Source organism: Schistosoma mansoni, chromosome 1 (assembly GCF_000237925.1).
Source record: "Schistosoma mansoni strain Puerto Rico chromosome 1, complete genome".
Lineage (NCBI taxonomy): Eukaryota > Metazoa > Platyhelminthes > Trematoda > Strigeidida > Schistosomatidae > Schistosoma > Schistosoma mansoni.
Genome location: NC_031495.1, coordinates 51021122 through 51048924, shown reverse-complemented (window position 1 = coordinate 51048924; position 27803 = coordinate 51021122). Strand labels below are relative to the sequence as shown.

At 39.8% G+C, this 27803-nt stretch overlaps 1 protein-coding gene across 1 annotated transcript; it reads left to right on the top strand.

Moving 5' to 3' along the window:
• Window positions 1-9341: 9341 nt before the first annotated feature.
• Window positions 9342-27206, top strand: Smp_072350 (ATP synthase gamma-related; the record flags this gene model as incomplete). The annotated part of the gene is made up of 7 exons (XM_018794764.1): window positions 9342-10644; window positions 10687-10763; window positions 14589-14691; window positions 14739-14897; window positions 14942-15278; window positions 22994-23960; window positions 26402-27206. The coding sequence occupies 7 exons, from the start codon at window positions 9342-9344 to the stop codon at window positions 26597-26599; spliced, it is 3144 nt and encodes a 1047-aa protein (XP_018649144.1). The 3' UTR covers window positions 26600-27206.
• Window positions 27207-27803: the final 597 nt, after the last annotated feature.

Genomic DNA, 27803 nt, shown 5'->3' with positions numbered 1-27803 from the left:
TAGATGTAACGTCCCTTTTCACCAACATTCCTCTACTTGAAACGGTAGATTTCATTTGTAATGAATTAACAGAGAGGAACTTAGAAACGGTAATTCCGTATCCGCAATAAAACAGCTAATTCTTAGATGCACAATGAATGTTCAATTCCGATTTGACAATGAGTATTATAGACAATTGGATGGGGTAGCCATGGGGTCACCATTGGGCCCTATACTGGCAGACATTTTTCTGGCAAAACTAGAAAATGGTCCACTCAATGACACAATTAGGACTGAATGGTGCTTTTATTTTGTCACATCTTATCCAGACGTGAGTGCATTAGAAAAAGAACATGAAAAGTAGAACACGGCGCGCGATTGTTCACGAGTATTAATCGGCTTAAGTTTAGACATGTGGTCCCGTAGTTGATCTACATAATTTTCTAAATTAAGTTTTTGACTGTTAGTATTAGGGTTAATAAATTCACCTGGTAGTCTCAGAGTTGTTCCGAAAACCAGTTCCGCAGCTGAACACTGTGCGTCAGTTTTGACAGATGTTCGTATTCCCAACATAACTAACGGTAGGAATTCTGTCCACTGATTGGGGTTTGAGTGAGATATAAGGGCGGTTTTTAGCTGACGGTGAAAACGTTCTACCATCCCATTAGCCTGAGGATGATATGCAGTGCAGCGTATCCTATTGGAGCCTAGAAGTTTAGCCAAGTTATTAAATAGTTCGGATTCGAATTGCGCTCCTCTATCCGTCGTTATTGTTATGGGTGTACCAAAAATGGTTACCCAGTTCTGCATGAAAACTTTGGCTACTGTTTCCGCCGTGATGTCCGTTATCGGGATGGCTATAGGGAATCTGGTAAATCGATCTATGCATGTAAAAAGGTAATTAAAACCATTTGAACGTGGTAAAGGACCTACCAAGTCGATATGCACATGGGCAAAACGTGCATCTGGTTGCGAGAAAACACCTATGGGTGAATTTGTGTGACGATTTATCTTTGATTGTTGACATGCTGAACACTCTCTAACCCATTTGTGTACATCCTTCTGTAAATTCGGCCATATATATCTGGCATTGATTAGTTTTGTTGAAGCTTTTGCGCCTTGGTCGTGTCACAGTAGATTAGAATACCATCGACAGGTGATGGGAACTGTTTTAAATTAAGACTTGAATTGTTTGTTTTAAGCAGGTTTTGTAATTCTAGATCCTGCTCTTGTTCGTTTCTCAACGTCTCGAAGTTTACTGTAGACTGCTGTAGCACGTTTATTTCTAGCCTAGATAAAGCATCTGCCGCCTGATTGTCCTGACCTTTGACATGTCGGATATCGCTTGTGAACTGTGATATATAGTCAAGGTGTCGGACTTCTCGAGGTGAGTATTTATCAGCTCTCGCTTTTAGTGCATCCGTTAGTGGTTTGTGATCCGTAAAGACTATAAATTCCCTGCCTTCTAACATGTGTCGGAAGTGTTTAATGGTTAGATAGATTGCAAGAAGTTCTCGCCCGAAGGTAGAATACCTTGTCTCTGCTGGAGCGAGTCTTTTTGAGAAGAAAGCAATTGGTTTCCAGGCGTCTTTAACCAGTTGGTTAAGGGTACCGCCTACTGCTTTATCTGAAGCATCCACCATCAAAGCAAGTGGGGAAAGAGAATTCGGATACATCAACGTAGTTGCTTGAGCTAATTTATCTTTAAGCTGTTTAATAGCTTCGACAGCGTCAGAAGACAGTTTGAATTCTTTTGGTTTTCCTTTTAGTGAATCTGTCAAAGGTTGCATTAATTGTGCACAACCTGGTATGAATCTGCGATAAAAGTTAATTAGACCTAGAAAACTTCTCAGTTGTGTTAGAGAACTAGGTATGGGGTATTGTTTAATGGTGTCTACTTCTTTTTTGATCGGTTTAATCCCTTCTGGGCTTATTGTGTGACCGAGAAATTCTAAAGTTTGAACACCGAAAACACACTTACTTTGATGTATGTTTATTCCATGTTCATCCAGTCTTTTTAACACTGTTTTTACATGCTGTTCGTGTGATTGCAAATCGGGGCTGGCAATTAACAAGTCGTCTATATACCCCTGCGCAAATGGCATATCTCGAAGTAGATTGTCTATGGATCTTTGAAATGTCTGTGCCGCATTTCTCAGGCCGAATGGCATGCGTACAAACTCGAATAAGCCAAAGGGTGTTGTAATAGCTGTCTTGGGGATATCTTCATCCGCCACTGGGATATTGTGATATACCCTGACTAAGTCAATTTTAGTGAATATAATCATACCCTGTAAACCGTTTGTAAAATCTTGGATATGCGGTATTGGGTACCTATCTGGTACGGTTTGACGGTTGAGGGCTCTGTAATCCCCGCACGGTCGCCAGTCACCTTCATTCTTCTTTGGGACCATATGCAAAGGGGATGCCCATTGACTATCAGAGGGACGGATAATACCCAGTTGTAGCATATAATCAAACTCGGCCCTAGCGATTTTGAGCTTATCTGGTGCTAGTCTCCTGGGTTTTGCAAAAACCGGTGCACCATCGGTTTTGATAGTGTGACTTACTTTTAGTTTGTCTTTAGAAGGCTGTGGGTTTGGTTTAGTTAAGTTTGGAAATTCCGCGAGTATATCTTGGAATTTCGCTGTTGTTACTGAAGGAGTTTGAATCAAGTTAAGAGAGCTGATGTGACTTTCTTTGCCTTTTGTGTAATACGAAGTTTCTTTTAGTGTTAATCGCCGTTTCTTGGTGTCAACTAGAAATTCGTATCTCTCTAGAAAGTCCATCCCCAGTATTGCCAGATCTAAGTCGGCTACCGTGAAAACCCAAGGGAATTGCCTCCTGAACCCCAAATCTAGGGTTAAGTTTTTCTGCCCAAATGTCACAATTTTAGTTTTATTTGCAGCTTGAAGTGTAATTGATGATGTTTCTCGACTAATCTCAGTTTTATTTTGAGGGATGATGCTAAGAGCAGCGCCAGTATCCACCAAGAAATAGGATTTCAGTAAGTGACTATCTAGCAGGACGTCTTCTACGTCGGAAGCATTCTTGAGTGTTACACGAACTATTCTCTAGTGACTTTCATGCTTACAGTCCTTTCTCTGATTGAGTCTTGTGACCGTCGAAGGCTCTGTTCTAGGAATTTCAAGCTTCTTGTTCAATTCTCCTCAGAGCACCCTGTCATTTTTGTCCTGCAAAGTGAGGGGCAGGTCAGGGTCATTTATGAGGTTCGTAATTATGAGAGAGTCCTCACGAACCGTTATTTATTTTCCAGGTTTCCCGGTGCGTCCAGTATCAATGTCTCGTTGTTTGGAGATCGAAGCGCGTTTCCGATCCTTAGGCTGGTTGACGACCGGGCGGACAGTCTTCGGGGTAGACTGTGCGGCCAAGTCACCAGTTGATTTCCATATAATGCTTGGGATGTTGAGCTTAGGCGATGACGCCTGGTCCTTTATAACCCTGTTAACATGTGTCCAACCACCTTCAGAGTTCTTGGGAACCACTGTTTCACTCAAGGACTTTGCGCTGGGAGACCCAAATTTACTGAGGGAGTCAATTGTCGTCGGCGTTAAGATGGTGCTGAGTTTCAGCATGTCATCACTAGTGCTTTTACCCGCACTATTTATAATGGACCTGTCAATATCCCTTTTCTTATTTACACTGAGCGTTCCTGTTTTTCTGCCCGTTGTATGACTGTCATTTACCAAGTTTCCAGACAACTTGTTCCTCAGAACTGTCAGTAGGGCAAGGATGTTACTCTGCAAAACTACAGTATCCGTATTGCACATAACACATACCCACCTACGACCCGACTTACTGAGTCTGCTATAGGCAGTTGCTGTTAGATCTGTGCACGCTTCGTGGAACCAACCTTTGCAGTTGTTGCACTGCATACCAGATATAACATCAAAACGGTAACCACTTCTTTTGCATGCATTTTTCATGACTATTGATATAAGCTGTCTTATAAATGCAAGCAGTAAGTCTAGGACCGTTGAAAAACAGTACTCTAAAACGGAAGAAAGTGGATGGAAACAGGTTACGATAAGCTAATACTAGCCTTTACGTGAAAAACGAAAAAAAACGATAGTAAGCTGAGGCAAAACCACAGTTAACTATTAAGTTGGGTGAAACTCAAAAAAAGTAATCTACCGAACGTATAGCTCAGGATAGATTCTTTAGATCAGAAAAGGTACCTTTGTCGCGTAAGAACACAGCAAAAGATTGAGAAACACAAATCACGTTAGGACTAATCTTCCCGTTCGAAAAGCGCGCGAGTGCCTAAAAAGACTAGATGTTTATGAAAAGCAATAAGAAAATACAGAGGTAGACCTTACCAGTTCCTTAGAACTTCTAAAATAATACCTTGATGATTCTCGCTACACAAATTTGACTATAACCTCTCGGTAATACATGTGCACTTTGTTTTGTTGTGTCAATATGCTAAATGGCAGCGCTTTAGAGGTATCGGATTTTGATATATCACTGAGTGGCTGTGATCTGGTTTTGAAAGTAATAACGTAAGCGGGCTAGTTTTAGTCGTTACATAAGTTGGATGTCGATAAGTTTGTTGTGAAATTCCGGAATTCTGTACGATAATGGATATCCACTTCAGAATTATTTCTCCAAATCTCTGGCAACAGATATATCTCCTAAGTGTCTTCGTTGGTTTTGTGCTATAATTTTAATTTGTAGTCTTTGGAGCGTTTTTAGACTGGTTACACCTTCCTTGTCTTTGCTGGCTTCTATATTTAATATCTGAGTTAATAGTTTTCAACTCACAGCCAGCACCTCATTAACTAATAGTGGGAATGTAAAAACTGAATCTTAAAAATTTGGACGACTTTCAGGATAATAAAAGCGGAAAGTCTACTTCCCACTCGTGGCGTGGACTTTGTCGGTAAATCCCTTTTTTCCCACAGGTCGTAGACACTTTGGGTAGCGTATCTGAACAGGGGAAATTTGTAGACAAACTAGGGTGCAGTGCTTCGTTCAGACCTCGCGCTTAGGAACTACAATGTCTTATAGAAATGAGGAAACACGACGATTCACTGTACTAACTTGCCGTTGATATTATTGAATGTGTAAAATCGGTATACCAACTGAATGGTGTGCTGTCAATGATTTGTCTTTAATTATTAAAGTACGGCTTTTTAATTCGTTAAATCCTACGTCCCTTGTGTATTTCTTGGAGATTTTTGGAAGACGAAAAGGATAGGTATTTATTTATGTTTCTGTCTAAGTGTGCGGATCTGTATTGCAAGGCGCAACACCCGAATCAACTAGCTAAAATCCCATAACCACCATAAGTCTTATTGATTGCCTGTCACTATTGTATTTCAGGGTCTTGAGCTAACTTACACTTATATCAGACTCTAAGTTGATTGTGACTAACGGGACTTTTAGTGAGTACCCATATGTATTATTTCTCGGTTCTAGCAGGTGTATTCGCTTCCCAAACATCATATTGAGTTAAAATATACGGCGACATTCGTCGAGGTAATAAATATTAAGAAGTCGGATTTCTCTTAATAAAAGACGAAATGGTCATTCACTCTCAATCCAGGAGATTAAATCGATGGACAAATCACTAAGAAACAGTTCAACTGGCTCGCAGTTACCCACTATTCCCGAACAATCCAAGTTGAAAATTGACCCGTCCCCCAACTCTTGGTAAAGTTAAAAGGCTGTAGGCAATCTGAACTAAGGGAGAAAAGCAGAACCTGGTGAATTAAACTGAAAAAAACTCGAGGGTTGTGGTCCCGTCTTAGCAGCTTAGCCGACTGGTACTGGCTAGAGTTTGACAGATGAGCCTAATTCTATCTTTCTGGTCTCGATCGCTGATCGCCCCGGTTCATAAAAAAGAATGCATATCCTCTATTGATAACCACAAAAGAATCAGTTTGACTAATTATCTAAAATATTAGTCTCGATAATCATCCAACACCTGACCAAGGTTCGCTCTTCGCGAACCTCGGAAAACAAAGCTGGCTGGTTTCGAACCTGGACGTGAATGTGTATACCAAATATTTCCCCTTCACCAGGTTTTGGGGCACACATCTATCGACTTTCAACCATAGTTAAACTTCCTAACCTTAAGACGGTGTTCGGTTTTGTGGTAGTACCGAAGAAGTGCACTAATTTTGTGGTTTATTAAACAAGCGCTACAGATTAGGTTAGAGCTTATGGTAAACTGCCAAGAAACTCATCAACTTCAATTGGTGTTCGTCAGTTAAATTGGTCAATTTATTTTAGCACAAACATTGGTGCAATGCTGCACCGAAATATTTATGCTCCATACAAGGTTTGTGTGTGCTGGGATACTGCTCGGGTGGTGCCCAAGCCGAAGCGCGTGGTTTACCTAGGCCGCTTCTCGAGCCTTTGACCCAGAGATCTAATCCACAATGTGGTAGAGCAACGTTAGGAAATGGAGTACCATGATAGCCGGTGATCAACAACAGGTCCATACGCCATTTGTCTGATGTCCCTGTTCTGATTTATTTTCGTCGGTGTTCTAGAAGTGACACTTGCTCAAACATTCAGGGATTTAATATTGTACTAGGAAATCGACTCATCAACATGGAACACTCAGATAACAGTCCTACACGAAGGCACTGAGAAAATTCAGTCTTTTGGTCCCCTTAAGCAACAATAGTAGCATGTCCGAAATGTGTCTCATCTAGATGTAAAATACTACTTCAAAGCTGATCTGAATCAGCACCTAAACTAGTGATAGCGAGCAAAATAATTGAGTGTGTCGACCACTTATTTTGGAATTCTGACCAGTCATGTACGGGTTTCGGACGTATTCAGAGAGCCTGATGGGTGTCTGCCAAACTACGTCACTTGAGGGGTGACAAGATCGTCTCCCAACCGAAGGTTGTGTATACACAGCAGTTCACGCCTATTTCGTGGCTATGAAACATGGTCCATAGAAGCAGAACACATGCCTGGGCTCAAGGTTTCCGTAAATAGGTGTCTTCAAAGCATTGCTCACGTTACGTGTACCAACCGAGTGAGAAATGCTGAAGTGAGTCCTATAGTACTAGGTAAATATGGTAGATTGATTGAAGTAGAGAATCTTCGGTTGGGATGTGTAGCACTTGTGTCCAATCACCGCCTTCCTCGACGAGCAGTGTTGTTTGGTGTAGGAGTGGGTTAGAAGGCTAGTGACGACCTAACGAAGACAAAACGTCAGACCATTAGGTAACCGACCGTCGGACAGTTTTGTGTAGGTAGAGGTAAACCGTCTAGTTGGCGTCTGTGTAATAGCTCCGATCAGCGGTTGGAGACTTGTGACACGGCTAGAGATTATTCACAATGGTGCAAATGCACCCATTGTTTACCTTCCTACAAATTTTGGATCCCACTATTCCCTCATAAATATTTTTTGTTTGTGCCTTTTCAAACCATATTCCCGATATTTAGTCTTTCTCACTATCAATGCTACTACACTATTTCTATATCTTCTATAATTCGTCTTGTTTGTTTCGTTTTGTGCCAATGGGTTGTGACAAAAGCACTTCCATACCAGGTTCGACGTTGATGACGTATATTTGTCAATCGTCTGATTTGGTAGTCGTGTACCACATAACACACGATGGTATTTTCTGAGTCCATCCTCAAGTCTAAGTATGTTTAGATTCATTATATGGGATGAATTACTAACTACATAATTCATACGTCTAAGCCCACTTTATTCCTGTGTAAACGGTCTGTATCCCCTAACATGTAAACCAACCAACCTAACATAGACGTATGTTAATTTTAGTAAGTCTCATGGTTTGCTATTTATTTTTCAGATAGATCACTTTAGGAAGAGATCCCAGTCCGATAACCTTTTTGACCTGCCCATAAGTTTAGGTGGTTCGCTTATGACATCGTGATGTGAGTACTTCATTCAAATATTGGTAGGAAAAGGTTCATAGAATGTGATTTCTGAAAACTGGGAACACTAAACAGGCATGTTTTCAATAGTCTGAGATAGGTCAAAATTATCCAACCAGACCTATCAGTTAAATGTAAAAAAGTCTCCCACAGGAACAAACCAAAATGGTTTTCGCCACTGTCCTTTCGAAGATAAGTCTTGAGTGAAGTAGAGTTGATAATGTAAGGATTTTCACAGTATGATATGTTTGTCTCTTGGTCATTATTGGCCCGAATTCTGAACTAGGCATTCATGTAGTCTGTCGTTAATAACAGCAAGAGTAGATTACAACCAAGCTAGTTGAGTGTATTTGCTCATTTTTGTTCAACATAGGCTTGTAAGTCTTTGGAAGAACTATAGCCATCTTTATGTAACCTCCAAACTACTTATGGCCAATTGTATGTCGATCTAAACTGTCGCGCCACATCAGACTAAAGTAGGCGAAACAAGATTCTTACCTGCAAACCAATGGTTGAAATTTAACTGCTTTAACAGTTAAACTCCGCTTTATGACACCGAATTACTCAGTACATAAACATTTGTTATTGAAAACACAACCTTCGAAGGTCATCCATTTCTATAAGTCATACCTCAGGTGTATAGCAAAATTGAGCTGAAAAATCAAACTTATCCGTATGAAATATGGTGCTAATTAACAAGAGACAAGTGAGATTTTCGTATATGCCAAGATTTTGTTAGTCACTAAACTACCAGGGATGGTTAAGCCTTTAAGATTAGTGAAATGGTTAATACACGATTATCTCACTCCCAATGGTCAAACTGGGCATTGATACTAGCCAGTTTTAAATTAAGTTTTTGCATATAGGAAAAAAAGACCCCAGAAATCATTACTTTGTTACTCAAGACATTTAGCTGACTGCGTTTTTTAGTATCGAACAGGACTGCTGTCTGCATATACTAAGTCGATAAGTGAACCTTCTAGTGAGAGATCATCGTATAATATTTTATGGTCGCAGTTAATTTTCATTTTAATACATAAACAACGTAAATTATGTCTACAATACTTTGGCTCTAGACGTTAGAGTACTTTTTAATGGTGAAGTTATCCGTGCGAATTTACGCTTGTGTTAAGTACAATGCTCCTTCATTCCGGTTAAGATCAAGATTAGTTTTTTCCAACATTTGGTCATATTGTTTCTCTAAATTAATGGCTATGCTCTGCCCTAACAACCGCGTAACCCATCCGAAAGTTCATATCCAAGTAAACAACATAATAGTCCGTTTCATGTAATCATCAGGTTTACTGTAGACAACAAAATATTCCGGAATTTTATGCTAGTTTTTCGTAACCCTTTCCTCGAATGTTAACTAATCTATCTCTCAGCACTAAATTTCCAAACAGAATTTAAAGTATGTTTACTAACTAGAATAGTTTTCATTGTTAATTTTAATGTTTTGATTCGTTCTAGATATGGGATCTTCTGAAGCTAGCACACGTCGTCGAGTAAAGTTGTACATGTTAAATGATGAACGACAATGGGACGATAAGGGCACTGGTCACGTGTCAGCCTTGTATACTGAGCAGGAGAACATGGCCCTAGTAGTAATTTCAGAAACAGATGGATCTTATCTTCTTGAGTCAAAAATACAGCCAGATACAGCATATCAAAAGCAGCAAGAAACACTAATTGTTTGGTCAGAAGGTGAAAATATGGATTTAGCTCTGTCTTTCCAAGAGAAAGTTGGTTGTGATGATGTATGGGAAAAAATTTGTGCTGTACAGGGAAAGGATCCATCGGTAGAGATTACTCAAGAGGTTGTTGACGAGTCAGATGACGTCGATGACACGGATGGGTATACGCCTACAATGATGCAAAGTATCCAGCCTCTTAGTCTTCCACCTTGTGAACTGAGCCGTCTTGAAGAAGTTGTTGACCTAGTTAGTCAAGCTGTCGCATCACCTCCGAAACGCGAGCGATTGATAGCCTTTTTAGAGTCAACTAATTATCTCCATCAGTTAGTTGATGTCTTTCACAAAGCAGAAGATCTGGAGGATATGGAATCGTTGCATCATCTTTACGAAATAATGCGACAACTTATATTGGTCAACAAACATAGTCTCTATGAAAATTTATTCGCTGATGATATGTTGTTGGATGTAATTGGTATTTTGGAATACAATCCTTCTGGGCGCACTAAACATCGTGATTTTCTCAGAAATAAAGCTACTTTCAAAGAAGTTTTGCCTTTGCATAATACAGATTTGGTAACAAAAATACATCAAACATATCGCGTTCAGTACATACAAGACTGCTGTCTCCCACCTCCTTGTTTATTCGACGAACACGCTCTTTCCCAACTTAAAGCATTTATTTCTATAAACAAGATGGAGATTATTCGGGCTCTTCAGGAAGATGAAGAGTTTATGTGTCGACTTTTTACACGTTTGAAAGCGGCGGATACAGATCTGACTCATCGCAGAGACCTATCGCTCTTTGTAAAGGAATTTTGTAATATTTCCATCCAAACAGATCAGAAAGAAAGTTTTCTCAGTTTCTTACTTCAGCATGGAGCACTAAGAACAGCTGAAGTACTGCTCGCAATTGATGACCGAGATATAAAGTCAGCAGCTCTCGAAATCCTCCAGGCATTTATTGAGCACCAGCCTTCTGTTGTACGTGAATATGTCTTCAGAGAAACTGCTCCATTCCGAAAAGATGATGAATTACTCATTAATCTTATGATAAGTCAATTACTCACTGATCCAGATCCAGGTAGGTTTGTTTATAGATTAATATTCAAGACACTTTTCATAGAACTTAGTGATGCTTTCCTTTTGGGTTACATGTTGCGCATTCTTATCGATCCAGACAATATGAACAATTCCGGTGTAGTAAGTTATTTTTTTCATCACGTATATTTATGCATATATTTAATTACCTCATCAAATTACTGTCTAGATTAAACTTTCCAATAGTCTAACCTATAAGATCTCACCTACTTTAGTTGTCATTATTTTTCTTAGGTTCAATTGACCTGAGAGTTCTATTTGGGATGCTCATATCCTGTTTACCATTGGGTCTTGACCACTAAATTATTCGCTCATCTTAGTCATTCATTTAGTCTATACCGTTTTAATGGGATGGTTACACCAGTAATCAAGTCATATAGTCGTATCTCATTTGTGCACATTGATTCAACACGAATCAGTATGTAACACCTGCGTCAAGCAAGGTACACCACTGGTCGAATTTAAGCTAGAAGTTAAGTAAATAAAAACAATCGTAATGTTTCTTGATATCAGGGCTGCCTTCGATTCGTTGGACAGGACTGTTCTTTGGGATTGTCTATTGAAGAAGGGTGTGCCTGAGAAGTTCATTAACATCTTAAAGACCCTGTATACGAATACCTCAGGCAGAGTGAGGGCATACAACCACCTTTCTCCCTTGTTCCATTCAAGCAGTGGGGTTAGGCAGGGTTGCCCGATCTCACCATTCCTCTTCAACTTTGCTATCGACGACATTCTGGAAACAGCTCTGATGAATGTAAGTAATGGCGGTGTGGATCTGCTGCCTGGAGAACGACTTCTCGACCTTGAGTATGCGGATGATATTGTCTTACTGTGCGATAATGCCCAATGCATGCAATCCGCACTTAATCAATTGGCAATCAGTGTCCGCAGGTACGGCATGTGCTTTGCACCCTCCAAGTGCAAAGTACTCCTACAGGACTGGCAGGATTCTCATCCTGTACTCACCCTAGATGGTGAGCAGATTGAAGTAGTTGAGAAGTTCGTGTATCTAGGTAGCTACATAAGTGCTGGTGGTGGCGTGAGTGAGATCGATGCACGTATGATGAAAGCCAGAGCGGCTTATGCCAATCTGGGCCATCTTTGGCGCCCTCGTGATGTTAGTCTGTCTGTAAAAGGTCGGATCTACAACGCGTCGGCGAGAGCAGTTTTGCTCTATGCTTGTGAAACCTGGCCTCTCCGAGTTGAGGATGTTAGACGACTCTCTGTGTTCAATCATCGTTGTCTCTGAAGGATTGCTGACATCCAGTGGCAACACCATGTTAGTAATGCAGAGGTTTGGCATCGTGTATTCGGGCGCAGAGACGACAACCCAATCGTTGTCACCATCTTGAAACACCGACTTCGTTGGCTTGGACATGTTCTACGAATGTCGTTCCAGAGACTTCCACGTCGTGCATTATTTGCCGACTCTGGGACTGGTTGGAAAAAGCGGAGAGGTGGTCAGTGTATGACATGGTGTCGTGGCATGAAAGAAAGCTGCAAAGGGCTAGCTTCTGTTGGTCCTTCACGACTCCATGGCTGGGGTCCGAGAGATGGTGCAACACAGTGGCTAGAGACGTTATCAGATATGGCTCAGAATAGAAGCCAGTGGCGAGCCTGCTGTAACCTTCTTTTACTTTCTTCATAAAGAGTGGATATAACTTTCTTAACTGAGAGAGTCCTTCTGGTTGTACATTTCAGTTCCCCCCATCATTCCTTTCTCCTCCTATTCTTATTATTTTGTGTGGCGCATATGTATCTGGTGCCATTTTGTACCAATATATATGTGTTTAAATAAATAAATATCCGTGTTCAGCTGTACTTTCTATAAACGTTTAGTAAGATACTGAGTCATTTGTTAATAAAACTTTTTTTCTTCATACTTAGGGTAGGGCTGATAACTTACTAGTTAAGCCTCTCGGCTCCCAACAATCAATTCTCAGGTTCGAACCCCGCCCTGCTTAATTAAAACTGGGCAACAGGGTGGTCTCAGTAATTCCTACATAACCGGCGTCAATTAGGTACCCAACTTCAAGCCATGTTTAGTAAAGTAAATCAAGGTGGATCAGTTCTGGAAATATTTTTTATTCAGCACACAACAGGATGGATGACAGAGTTACCAAACACTATTACAGAAGCGCAATCTTGAGCGTCGTTGCTGTTATGCTTGAAGCGATTACGAGTTCCCTAATCGGAAAACGGGACAAAGACTCTGTGACCAAAGACTAATAAGCTAGCTAGATAGGTATGATCGAATACCAGTGAACTACGAATATCTTCTACTCTTAATGACCATGTTTCACATCCATAAAGTAGAACAGAAAGAACTGCATAGTAAACTTGTCCTTTGGTTGGAAGATGGATATCTCGCCTACGTCACATGTGATGCAAGTTAGTAAAAGGCAATCGAGCCTTCCGAATCCATGCCGAAATTTCGACAGAGGCCAAAGCATTAGGACTGATGAGACTCTCAAGATAAGTGGAGTAGTTGGACGCACCAACTACTTCACTCCTCATCATTAATTCAGGCAATGACTCAAGCTAATCCTGAAGTAACATTTTGCGTTTGGAGGGAGAAAACCATTTCCCGAACATGCTTGGATCGTTGCTTGAGGTGATCAGAAGACCGATGCATAAATGTGCCTGGTCCTACGTTGTAGCTGATTGATCAGGAGACTGTATTTTATCAGCGTCCTCATTAAACAGAACTACATCATCTGCGTATTCTAAGTCAGAAAGTGAATCTGGTAGATCAGTCCCTGAAATGTTGGGTGATGAAGGTGTTATCTATAAAAACATGTCTATGACAAAGTTAAATAAAAATAGGGAAAGCAGACAACCTTGATGAAGCATCACTTGATGTAACCAATTTCGACGACAGTTCGCTATAGGCTATGGTTCGACCATTTGTGTTCGAAGTGACCTTGTGTGAGGTTAATGTACTTTTTTGTCACACCTTTCAATGACAAACCGCCACAAAACCTTACGATCAACAGTCGAGCGCTGCTATGTTTGAAGAGATTACAAGATCACCTAAAATAGGCGGACGAAACAAAGGATCAGCAGCACGACGACAAGACAAGCTAAGCTATTCCAATGCGTCGCAGCCCTGATAACTAGAGGGAGAAGTATATTCCACAAGCGGCCTGAAGCACGAACAAATCAAACACACAACTCAAGCGTATATATAGTATAAAAACGTCTTCGGAAAACGTCGCAAAATAGCGTATTAAAAGAGGGAATTAACCAATAGCATTCAAGGTCCTTCCAAGTGCGAAATACAGTCGGAAGGTAAAAATAATCGCTTTTGGCGCAAAAATGAGGAATCCATATTTCCAAACTAAAATTACAAAGTAAGACGTTTTCTAAGTGATTTCTGGAGATCTAGCATCCCCAGCAGGCGCCGCCATTAGGTCAATGGATACAACTTCAGTCAGACGTCAAGAAGTATGTCTGTGTTCCATAATCTACCGAAGGGTGAATATTTGGTCTGAAACCAACCTGGTTTTCTCGAGCTCTAGTTGGACATCGATGTATTATTAAGGCTAATATTTTGGACACTATATTAGATAAATTGATTTTTCTGCGATTGTCACAAGAGGACTTTTATCCTTTCTTAGAGATTGGGACGATCAGCGATTAAGAACCAGTCTGATGGGATAATGTTCAGTTCCAAGACCTCATTTAATCTAACTTTTAACACTTATTTTGACAAATTGCAAATGCGAATATTCTAATATCTATTTCTATTCTATCTTAATCCTGAGAGTTTGTTGGAAATTAACTCTCCATAGCACAACTTCGTTCAATTAAAGTATTGGATTGTCTACTCTCACTTGTGTATAAATTTATTAATATTAATATTTTTTGATTTATTTGTAGAATAATGACGTTTCTGCGTTCATTTTGTTATTTTTTCTATTACAGCGTAGCGAAAAAACAGATTTTCTCAGTTTTTTCTATAAACGATGCATCAATACACTTGTTCGTCCATTATTTGATAATACGTCAAAAGATACACTAGAGAAAGGTAATGGAAAATTTCTCCGTTTATTAAACTCTTTTTCCCTATTCTAGATGATTATCACACTGCATTGGTTTTAAACCATATAATTGAATTGCTCACATTCTGTATTGAAACTCATACATACCATATGAAGAATTACTGTTTTAATCGTGATCTTCTAAAACGTGTTCTCGTTTTATTGCTATCATCTCATAAATTCCTTGTACTAGGTAGGTTAACTCATACTCAGCATTAATCTAATGTTTATTTTTAGCTGCTTTACGCCTTCTAAGACGTGTTGTCCATATGAAAGAAGAATTTTATAATCGTTATTTGATCAAAAACAATCTTTTTAAACCAGTTTTGAAGCTTTTCGTTTCCAACGGATATCGTTACAACCTGTTGGACTCAGCCATTATCGAACTTTTTGACTATATTCGCACTGAAGAAATAACTTCCTTAATTACCCATATAATAGAAAATTATTGGGATATTTTGAAAAATATAAATTACGTACAAACGTTTACCGATCTAAAACGGACATACGATCACAGTCATCGTTCAGTTAGGCCTGTTGTTGGAACTGTGACCCAGCAAGCGACATTAGATGTGTAAGTTTTATTTGTTTGAACTTGGTATCAGTTTGTCCACGTGATTTCTTTTTGTTATCGGTGGGATTATAAAATAAGGACACTTGTAAAATTTCTTAAAGAAATATCCTATAACTATCAATACATATACTGTTGGGTTGAAATCATTCGTTTAAAGAGGAGTATCTACTTATTTTCAAAACCCGAATAAGTCTTGATTACCGTTCAGTTGATTGGTATCGTTAACCTTCATTAATGGATAGAAAGGTAATTAGTCTAGAATGCTTTGTGTAATTATATTTCTGATGTTTCTTTTATAAAATGAACTCTAATGGCTTGTGGTTCTTTTGGGTGTTATTTACAACGAAATTACCTCTATTGTCAGTTTAAATCTACCTTATTTACTAATGTGCCTATCAATAAAGTATGTGATATTATTTATGATTGTTTAGAATCTGACTGAGATTTGAATTTACGATGCCTGTTAGATTCTTCCGAAGAGACCTTTTCAGACGGGAAGCGTGACAATGGGTTCACCAGTTTCTTTGATTGTAGCGAATTTATGCATGGATTCTGTTAGGGGGACATAGATTGGTCTAAAGCATGTTTCATGTATGATTGCGTTGGTGCACGCTGATTGGCTAATTCTTATCCAATCAGCGCTAGCCGATACTTGAAGAAGACTCTATAATCTTCATCAACCTAACAAAGGAACTAGAGTCCAATGACCACAAACTAGCGTTTCTCGATTGTTTGATTGAGCGAAAATACAATAATAAGTTGGAAATAAATGTATTCAGGAAATCAACACATTTCTAGAGATACTTAGATTACGGTCCAGCTCATGCATATTGTACGACAGTCACGGTTGTACAAAATTTAATTAAGGGAGTATTTGTCTCATTACATAGAAGGAAGACCAACAGGTTGAACTGAATGGAATTTTGTCTACACTTAAGGCCAACAATTGCCACAAATGGTGTTTAAAGATTATAAAAATGAAAGAAAAAACTGAATTATAGTGCATACCGAAAGACTGGAAGTCCACCACGGTCACCCCATACCGTAGTGAAACATCGGGAGAAATTAAGAGGATTCTAAGCAAACATGGTGTAAGACTGTATTTTCGGGCTAGGGATACCATAAAATCAGCATTAGTGAAATGTAGGGATAGATTTCTGAAGGCGGAACAATAGAACATTGTCTATGAAGTCAGCTGTCATGATTGTAATGCAGCGTATGTGGGAGAAACTTCAAGACAATTTAATGTGAGGTTGAAGGAATACAAATAATGTTTGAAAAATGTTCCCAAATCCTCAGTTGGTTTTAAGAAACTTGAGATCAGATCGGCGATAGCGATAAAGACTGGCTTCAGACCTTGTTGTGTCTGCATCGACCACATATTCACCACTCATCAGGCTTTGGGACACAGGCTTGCTTATCGGCGTTCGACGATGGTGGTCTTTCTTGACTTAAAAGCAGCATTTGACTCGGTGAACTTAAAGGTTCTGTGGCATCATCTGCCACTGAAAGGCGTTTTTCAGAAGTACTCAAACACTACCAGTTGAGTGAGCGCTTACGGTGAACTGTCATCTGATTTCCTAACCTCATGTGGTGTCCGTCGATGCTGTCCACTATCTCTATTTCTGTTTAAATTTATCATAGACCTACTGCTGGAAATGACGTTCTCGTGGACTGAATTTTCAAGAGGTCCACTTGTCGACTTAGAATAAGCAGATGACATAGTCCTGTTTGGTGAAGACGCTGACAAAATGCAGTTTTCTGAGCAACAATGCCAGGATGTTTGGGATGCGTTTCTCTTACTCTAAATGCAAGTTGTCGCTTCAGGAATGGCCTGCATCAACGCCTGGACTAAGGATGGGGAGTGAAGTAGTCGAACGCGTTGACAACTTCACTTATCTTGAATGTCTGATCAGCCCTAATGGATTAGTGTCTGACCTTATGGAAACTTGTTCGACACTATGGTGTACCTGGGAAGATCGTCAACATCACACGGAATTCATACGACGGACTACACTGTAAAGTTATGCATGGAGGACAGCTGACAGATGCATTCTAAGTAAGGACCGGAATCAGACAAAGCTGCTTACTCTCCTCCTTCCTCTTCCTCCCGGCGCACGTTTGGATTATTCAGACCTCCACAACTGACGGAAAGCACGGAATAAGATGAAAAGGTTGGGTGCAACTAGACGATTCGGACTTCTCAGATGACCTGACCCTTCTACCCCATACACACCAACAAATGCAAATGAAGACCATCAGTGCAGCAGAAGCTTCTGCATCAGTAGGCCTCAACATGCACAAAGGAAAAAACAAGATCCTCAAATACAACACGAAAAACACCAAGTCAGTCACACTTGATGGCGAAACTCTGGAAGATGTGGACACATTCACGTACCTGGGTAGCATCATCTATGAACAAGGAGGATCTGATGAAGACGTAATAATTGGCAAAGCAAAGACAGTATTCCTACAGTTGAACAACATATGGAACTCAAAACAACTGTCAACCAGTATCAAAGTGAGAATTTCCCATACGAACGTGAAAACAGTTCTACTGTATGGATCTGAAACTTTTAGAACTACCACAACCATCATCAAGAAATTACAAGTATTTATAAACCGTTGTCTACACAAGATACTCAATTTCCGTTGACCGGATACCATCAGCAAAAACCTACTGTAAGTGAGGGCAAAACCAGTTCGCATCTGAAGAGATTAGGAGAAGACGATGGAAGTGGATAGGACATACTTTGTTGAAATCACCAAACGGCATCACGAAGCAAGCGCTAACTTGAAATCCTGAAGGGAAACAGAAAAGAAAAAGGCGGAAGAGCTCATTGCGTCGGGAATGGGAATCAGACATGTTATGAATGAATAGCAACTGAAAAGGATTGTCCAGGACGGAGACCAGTAGAAAATGCTGGTGAGCTGCCTATGCTCCTCCACGAGGAGTATTCATTTATTTATTTGAACACATAAATATTGGTACAAGGGGGCAGCAGATGTATATGCGCCTTACAAAACAATGAGGATGGGAAGAGATAAAGAAGGTAAGGTGCGCATAAGAAGAAGAGGAAAAACAATAACAACCACAGATTAGTGTATGCGTTGGGGATGTTAAATCCCCAGAACTTACTTGGTAAATGATAGATAGCCGTTTGCAAAAATCCTGGAACTGAGTAGAGGTAAACTGTAACCCATTGTCAGATACGATTACATCCGGTAATCGGTTACGGGCGAACATTTCCGTCAAGTGTTTCAACGTTTGAGTAGTCGTTGGTGGCGTGAGGCGAACAATTTCTGGCCACTTTGAAAAGGCGTCAACCACGACAATAAGTGGTTCCATTGATTGGACCGGCAAAATGTACATGTATCCTAGACCAAGGATACTCAGGCTGTGGCCATGGGACCGGCGGCACCTTCTCATTGCACTTCACTCCTTGCTGACACTGAAGGCATTTGTTTACTAAATCCATGATGTGCTGGTCAATAAGGGACCAATAAGCATAGCTTTTAGGGATGGATTTCATTCGCTTTATACCAGGATGACCAATATAGAATTGTTTCGACACTTTTGCGCGAAGGGTCTCTGGTACAACCACTCTCTCACCCAACATCACGCAGTCGTTTACAGTGCATTGTGAATCTCGCCTCTGATACAGCTGTTTCATGTCACCATCGAACTTAATAGAAGGCCACCCGTTGGTGATATAGCTCATTGCCCTCTTGATGATGAGGTCATTCCTTGAAGCGTTTTGTATGTCTGACGCAGACACCTGCAATGCCCGTATCGCAGTTGTCAGATAACATTCTGCGTGATCTTCCACTGACAGAGATGCGATTACCATATTTTCCTCAGTCGCCGAATGATCATTAATGAGTCGTGATAAGGCATCTGCTTGACCAAATTGTTGGATGTGTCGGTATTCAATTTCGAAATCATAACCCAAGATTACCAAGGCCCATCGCTGAAGACGATTTGCAGAATGGGCTGGTATGCCAAATTTTGACCCGAAAATTGCGAGAAGAGGCTTGTGATCTGTGAGAAGTGTGAATCTCCGACCGTACAAAAACTTGTGGAAACGGCGCACAGCAAACACGAGTGCGAGAGCCTCCTTCTCTATCTGGCTGTACTTCTTTTCTGCAGGGATCAGAGTGCGGGATGCATGCCTGACAGCTTTCTCTGATGCGAAATGACGGCACCCAAGCCATACGCTGAGGCATCTGCAGCTACGATGATCGGCATGTATGGATCGTAGTGCGTTAATAACAATTCCGAGCTGATTATGGACTTACGTTTACAAAATGCTGTATCACACCACTTAGTCCAATTCCACGTACTGTTCTTGCTCAGTAGACCATTCAATGGGGCGCGAATGTCGTGCATTGAAGGGACGAACGCGGCATAGTAAGAGACCAGTCCCATAAAGGAACGTAGTGCAGAGATATTCGTAGGAGTAGGCATCCACTTTATAGCTCGGACATTCTCAGTATCCGGTCTGCGGCTGTCAGCATGAAAAATAAACCTCAAATACTTTACTGACCTCAATAAAGACTGGCATTTCTCAGGACGTAACCGGAACCCGTTTTCACTAATGCGTTCCAGAACCAATATCGTCCGTTCCTGTAGTTGTTCTAACGTCGTCGCGACAATTAGAATGTCATCAAGGTAAGCAGCGACCCTCGAGATACCGGATAGGATAGTGTCCATTAGTTGTTGGGAAATAAATGCGGCAGTCTTGAGTCCGAAAGGTAGACAGTTATACTGAAATAACCCACGATGAGTGTTAGTAGTAAGCAGCTTCTTTGATGCTTCGTCTACTTCTACTTGCAAATAAGCATCAGCAAGATCCAGTTTTGCGAAAATTTTCCCCCATTCAGCATGGTAAACAAATCTGCAGGGACTGGTAGAGGATAGTGATGTTCAAGAGCTGCATTTAGACCTGTAGAAAAATCAGCACATATTCGCATGGTGCCGTTTGCCTTCTTGATGACCACTATCGGTGCTGTCCAGACAGAGTAAGAAACGGTAGTAATAACCCCTTGTTGTTGAAGGCGGTTTAATTCTTCATCTACAGATGATAACGTTGCATAAGGTACAGGTCTTTTGGGACGGACGACTGGCTTAGCTCCAGGTTTCAAACGAAGCGTTGCTTTTATGGTAGAACACTATTCCAATCGATAATTCGCTGCTCTTTGATTGGCGGTCTTATCACATCATAATTTAACTTGGCATCCACTCGGCCGCACGTTATAACAATACGCTAGTGTAATAATATGAATAATAATGGGTAACAGGCGTAAGTAAATGTAAGTTCGTTCTGTTTTGCTTTACCGCTGAGAAGCGTAGCCATTAAGAATAGAAGATACTCATAAGTTACTAGTATTTGACCACAGATGTCCTAGAAATGTTGCTCGCATCTTCTGGGATCACTGGGTAAGTAATAGTGAGGTTAGATGTAGGGTATTAGGGAATTATGGTAAATCAATGGATAAGGTCATGAATCTTCATCGACTGAGATGGTCGAGCCACGTGTAACGTATGCCCGAACACCGATTACAACGATGCTCAGTGCTGAGTAGTGTTGGAAACGGACGGAAGAAACTTAGAGATGGCCAAACCAAAAATGTGGCATCAGTCCTTGAAGTCAGTAAGTTCTAGTCTGAGCCATGTTGGTAGATGCAAACTACTTGGTTGTAGTCCGCGTGACTATCGTAACCAATGGTCGGAGGTTGTGGGTGATATGGCTCAGAATCGACCACAATGGTGTAGGTTTGTATACTCTTTGTTTATATACTCCTTAAACTGTGAGATTAAAATTACTTTATACCCTTCTTTCAACGAACTAATTTTTTCTCCCCATATTATGTCCTTATGTGCAATCATTCTTATGTGTGTTACTATCATTGAAGTAACTGCTTCTATGAATTTAATATTCATTTCGTTGTACTAATGAGGTGTTAGAACCTGGACTGATGCTTATATGTACCTGGTCCTACCTTGTAGCTGAGTGACTGTCTAAGTGTGTTGGAAACAGGACACAAGATCAGTTTTGAAGGGACCAAAATACTTTAGAAAGTTTTCGGCACACATAATGAAGGATTGACAGCAGATGCACTATATATGGGCTAATAAGAACAAAACACCTGCAGCTCTCCCATAGCTACTGCTGGCCTCAGAGAAGGAAGAAGGAGGAGGATTAGTTATGGGGTCAGTAACCCCATCCCGTGAAAAGCAATGTAGCTAAAAAAAACGCTAACCAGGATAAACAAATTAGAACATCTAAACTCTGCCCTGGGAGTTGAAGGAAGAATTATGACGCCTCATGATGAAAGCCTAGATTCTCCAGAAGTCACGAGACCGATGCCCCTTCTAACAATCAGAACAACAATTATTATAGGTATATAGAACGCTCGAACAATGTGAAAGAGCAGGAGGATCAGTCAAACAGCAACGGGAATGAGGAGATACAAATTGACGGTGCTCGGCATCAGCGAAACCCATTGGACGCAAGCTGGACAACAAAGGCTAGATACGGGGCAGATGCTGGTTTACTCCGATCACAAAGTTGCTCTAATGTTGTCCAGAAAAGCACGAAATGCACTTGTCGGATGGGAATCTCACGGATCCAGAATTATCAAAGCATCATTCAAAACAAAGGAGGGAATTACAATGAGTGTTATCTAGTGTTATGCACCCACCACAGATAGGGACGACGACAATGAAGATCAGTTCTATGGGGAGCTGTAATCAATCACAGTAATTGTCCAGGAAAAGACCTGATCATCCTGATGAGAGACCTAAACAGGTTGGTGGTAATTGAAAGAGCAAAAGTCACAACATCATCCACATGGTAAATGTTCAGTTATAAGTAATTAGACCCTTTCTCTATCCAACCGTTTTATTTCACATGCATCGTTATTCCTACTAACGTCTATCCTATCAACTTTCAACTTCTTTTACTAATCTCCTCTTCAGATTGAAACTGGTTTTGCTCTTTCCTACAGTAGGTTTTTGCTTATGGTATTGAGTCAACGGACATTGAGTATCTTGTGTAGGCAATTGTTATACTGACAGAATTTAATCGGGGTATTTTAGCTTTACAATTATATGTTTGTGGGTTCTCAGTTTATATGCACACTGTTAGTTCACAAACAATTCCAACTTTCAATTTTTACTTCATATAAAACCAAATTAACACCAAATATAAACTATTGATAACTCAAACTTACACACACACACAATCATTCATACATCTATCTTCACGAGAAGCGTACTACGCTCATATGATTTTGAGATGGTGGAGAAGATTGTGCTAATGATGTCGATGTAAGCTCCACGACGGAACCATTCAGTTCAGAGGACCAAACTCTCTCAAAATCTATCTTCACATTGTGAACTTTTCACACGATCTGCACATAACTGACTCACGTTATCCTACTTACTAAAGTCAACATCTGAATATGATTGGATAAGCAGAGTAAAGATTTTATTTGATTGTTAAACGTTCTATATTTGATAGTTTTGATTTCGATTACCTTGAAAAGGTCTAGACAAGTTTGCGGGATGAAACGTTGGGATTATTTAATTTTCAATCTCTGAGATTATTTCATGTATAATTTGACAAAGAATGTTAAGTCTATATTGTTTTTTTTTATCACTTTCTTGATGCTCAATTGTTTACATGTTTTTGTTAATTTGATAATTTCAGGCTTTCTTTGACTTCTACGCGTTTCCAACGTGATGCACGTGCACTAGAGATGGAAGAAGAACAATGGTTTGATCAGGATGAAGATGAGGAAGAGGAAGAAGATGGAGATAATCTATTCCCACAACACTCGCCAACATTGCTCAATAGGACGACAAATGCTTCTGCTAGTGCAAGTGAGCCTACTGTTGGAAGTGGTTTGTCAAATCTCCCTTCATATGGACTACCTTCTGTAATCACTACTTCGTCAGATTTACTGGGTATTGTTACGTCTTCAGATACGCAGTCTAGTTTTGTTTCTTTGTCATCCTCGGTCGCACCAAGCAATTCTAGTCTTGATTCATGTGCTACTGTTCTGCCTCATCCATCCAATTTCTCACCCAAATCTGTAATGGATAATTTAACTGACAATTTATGCATACCTTCACGTTCAGGATCTCTGTGTGATAGACTTCGTTTACGTCCTCACACTGTTCTTTTGAATGATGATAATGAGTCTTCTACAGCGCGTCTTAATTTTGGTCGTCAAACTCCAATAGCAATTCATATTAAATCATTGTGTAGAGAGAAAATAGAAACAGTGAGTGATGGATTTGAAATGAGTGGTCAATTAAGTCCATCTTTATTAGCGTCAGATACCAGTTTATCGAACGCCAAAAATCCTAACCATATTAATGATAATGAATATAAAGAAAATGTAACCGGTTCAAATTCAAGTGATGCACAAAACTCATCAGTATCAAGTTCCATCATGTCTGATATCTCCCATAAAATAAAGCGAAATCATATTGATCCTCCTGTTGACAATGAGAACTGCAATTTAGTACAGGTAAAACGTTTGAAAAAGTCTAAACAGTCAAGTAACAAGTCATCGTCCCAAGAATTTCACCTACACAAAGAAACGGTTATCTCTGAAAATAGCTACTCTGATAAACTTCCTCATGAGACAAATAATACAAAATCATTTGAGGTGGGTTCATTGTTTTAATTTCTCATTTCTCATCTACCAACATCGCTCATTTTCATCCTAAATATACTATAAACTCTTGGTATTGTCGAATTAACTGTGGTGGACTGAGTAATAGTCAACAAACTAAGTTGATTAGCTACAGTTTTGTAACAGATTTTTCTCGTTACTTTGTTTATCGAAAGGGTTGATTAATAGTCAGTCAGCTACAACGTAGGACCAGGCACACATATGCATCGGTCCAAGTTGCCATACCTCGTTAGCACAACAAGATGAACACCGGGTTCATAGAAGTAGTTAATTTAGTGGTGGTAGTATATAAAAGAAAGGTTGTATATAAGGATATAGTATAGGAAGGAAGGACGTTATGAAGAAATTTTAATCTTAAGGTTTAAGAGAAGATAAAGAGTGTATACACCTACGCCATCGTGATTGATTCTGAGCCATGTTGATTAATAATCTTTTTACGTACCTTATACTCAGTAGATGAGATTTACACAGTGAAATGACAAAGCGGCGCGGAACTAAATTAAAGCCTTACAAACGGTAATTGGGATCGATTTAATATTATTTATTTCTAACACAAAATTCTTGGATTATAAACTTCAAGATATCTCCTACATAAAATAAAACGAAAAAACAAGGAACATTATGTGATAAACAGCAAGAGTTAAAAGTATTAGAGGACTTTGGGCGCAACCAAAATATACTTTGCTTGACTCAAAGGAACATCTTATTGTCTACGAAGAATACATTTTAAAAATTATCACATGATCACTGGTTTATTATGTTGGTCATTCATTTAGATTGACATAGTTTGTATAAAGTTTGGAATTCTCTTAAGGTGTTTAAACCAAGTGGGTGGTTCTTCATGGGATCATCCTCTGAACCTATGGTCTACAGTTTTGTTATGTAGCAACCTACTAACTCAGACTCACTTGGTATTGCTTGCTTATATCTTTCCATTGTTGTTAAGGACTGCAATTAATCAGTCTCTTGTTGGCATATATGCATCCTGTGCGGATTGCCTCGATATTGTCTTAAGTCACAATCTTTATAAGCAAAGATAGATGTTAGCTAGCAGTAGAATCCAGGACGCGCGTTTCGTCCTATTTGGGACTCGTCAGCTGGATGTACCTGCATCCTTGCTTATAAAGCTTGTGACTTAAGACAATATCGAGGCAATCTGCACAGGATGCATATATGCAACAAAGAGACTGATTAATTGAAGTCCTTAATGACAATGGGAAGATACAAGCAAACAATGCCAAGTGAATTTAAATTTCACCCGACTTCACAAGCAGGTGGCTATCAGGACTCAGTAGCTAAGTGGATAACGCGATGGCGTTTGAAGCGAACTATACTGGGTTTAAATTCCGGAGTGAACAACTCTGGGGTTCAGGCACATCTAGCTGGCGAGTCCCAAATAGGACGAAACTCGCGTCCTGGATTCCACTGTTAGCCATCATCCACCTTAACGTACTGATTATTATGAATGACGATAACTTAACCATAAAATACAAATTTTCCGTTTAAACTTGTATATTATATTTATAGTTGATTGATCACTTGGTGGTGATCAATGTCGTGTGTATCAGGTCCTTCTTAGTGCAGATCGAATCCTACAGACCAAGTTGCAATGTGGCCACTAGTATAGATGACTCGACATTGCGTACACTATGTTAAGATGGTGGTTGGAGGTAGTCGACAGGAAGTCCTGGATTTAGGTTTCGTGCTATTTGGCACTCGTCAGTATGGTGTAACTGTAATCTAGAGGGAACAGATGCTCCCTGGCGGATTCGATCCCGTGTCACCTAGCCTCACAGTCAGAGACGGTACCACTGGGCAACGACCGACCTCATGTAGGCCTGAGATGTATTTACAATTGATTGATCACTGGGTAGTGATCAACGTCATGTATGTCAGGTCCTCCTTAGTGCACATCAAATCCTATCGACCAAGTGGTAACGTCTCTGACTGTGAAGCTGGGTGACACGGGATCGAATCCGCCAGGGAGCTTCCGTTCCCTCAAGATTACAGGTACACCTTACTGACGAGTGGCAAGTAGCACGAAACCTAAATCCATGGCTTCCTGTCGACTTCAACCAACCACCATCTTATGTATATTATACTGAGGGTATGCCCCATCCTTCTGTACTTGGACATTTGTGGAATACACCGCATTTTTAATTTCCCTTGGTGCTTTAACTAGGGCTTATGATGTTTATTTATTTCTGATAAATACATGGTAAATATATGTAATTTATTTACACATCGAAACCTCATAGTAAGTCTAATAAAGCATGCTTATTGTATTTTGAGTTGGTGGTGTCTATCGTATATTTTTCGATTGTTTGCTGCAGTAAATGTCGTCATCCCAGCAACAACTACAAAAGAGTAACATCACATGTTCTGTCAATAAATCATTTATCATATGCTTATAGGTTATAGAAGCTGATCCATTGTCTCCTATTGGCTTAGTGGATTATTCAGATGAGGAAAGTGAGGAAGAGGAACAAATGAAAGACAAGAATGATCATAGTCAATTTGAAAAAAATCAAACATCAAATAATGACGTTGATGGGTCTCATCACAACATATCGGATGTTTCATCCAGTCAAGTAGTGACAGATGTAGTCTAAAATTGTACAAAGTTGTTTAGCATCCATTCCTTACTTTTTACAAAACTGATGAGACGTCGAAATGAACCATTTCCGTGCCTTTGTCTTACAACCTACGGGATTCTTTTTTAACAAAAGTGATCTCACCAATTTTGTTAAAACCATCAACCATCCAGGTTGAGATGCTTAAGACATTGGCTATGCCAATGGTTCTTCGTCATTTCTTTAATTTCCATCTTCAGTAAATGCGCCAAACTTCTAATTTTTCCTGTCTATCACCCAGCGCGCATTTTGTACATAGAAACATTGTATTAAATGACTGGGGAATTTAAAAATTACTTTATGTAGACTAATGTTTGTACAACCAATAGGCATTTGCCTTTTGTAAATGCGCTTTGTTTAATAATGTTCTTTGTAGACATCTCAAATTGTTTCAGATTTTTTTTCAGACTGTCAATTGAAATGAATACATCATAACACATGTCTTAATACTTAATTGATATATGTAATGTGAGTCTGTGTTGATATGATAAATGGTCACTCGTTCGTATTTCGCATATGCCTTTCTGGTTCCGGATGATTTCTCATGCGCCAGTTATTTGGTATACAATAAACAGTTGACTTACTCAAAAGTTTTATTTTCGGAATGGTAAAAGATTGTGATTATAGATTTGTGAGGAAGATGACCTATGGTGAAGCAATGTTAGCTAAATTAGCCAATCTAGCCTCCATCTATTTCATCGTCACACTGCTACTTAAACCACATTCGTGAATTTTGATTTTCCCACCTGTCCGAAATTTCGTTATCACATGATTACATTTAGAAGTACTCTGACTGCGCATATGCATGGTGCTTACGATCCTAGGTCCTGATAGTTACATACTTTTGATGTAATGGTCGGATTTTTCTACTGAGATGACTCACTAAGACTACACTTGTGGTATGTGCTATTTATACTGAACGATATAAGTACTATACATCAGGTATGGAAAGTAGAATTCGTACCGACAGAAGGGTACAAATGGAGAGAAAAGGAAACTGAAAACAATCGAAAAAACAACAGGAATGGAAAAAAGATGAAGTTTATAAGAGAAAATTTAAAACGTTCAAATAGTGTGTTTGACACATTGTCTCCGGTCAGTCACAATGTATAACTTCGTACGTACGTACATCAGTTCGAGTTGCCATACCTCATTAGTACAGGGATGCAGTTGTCGATTCAAA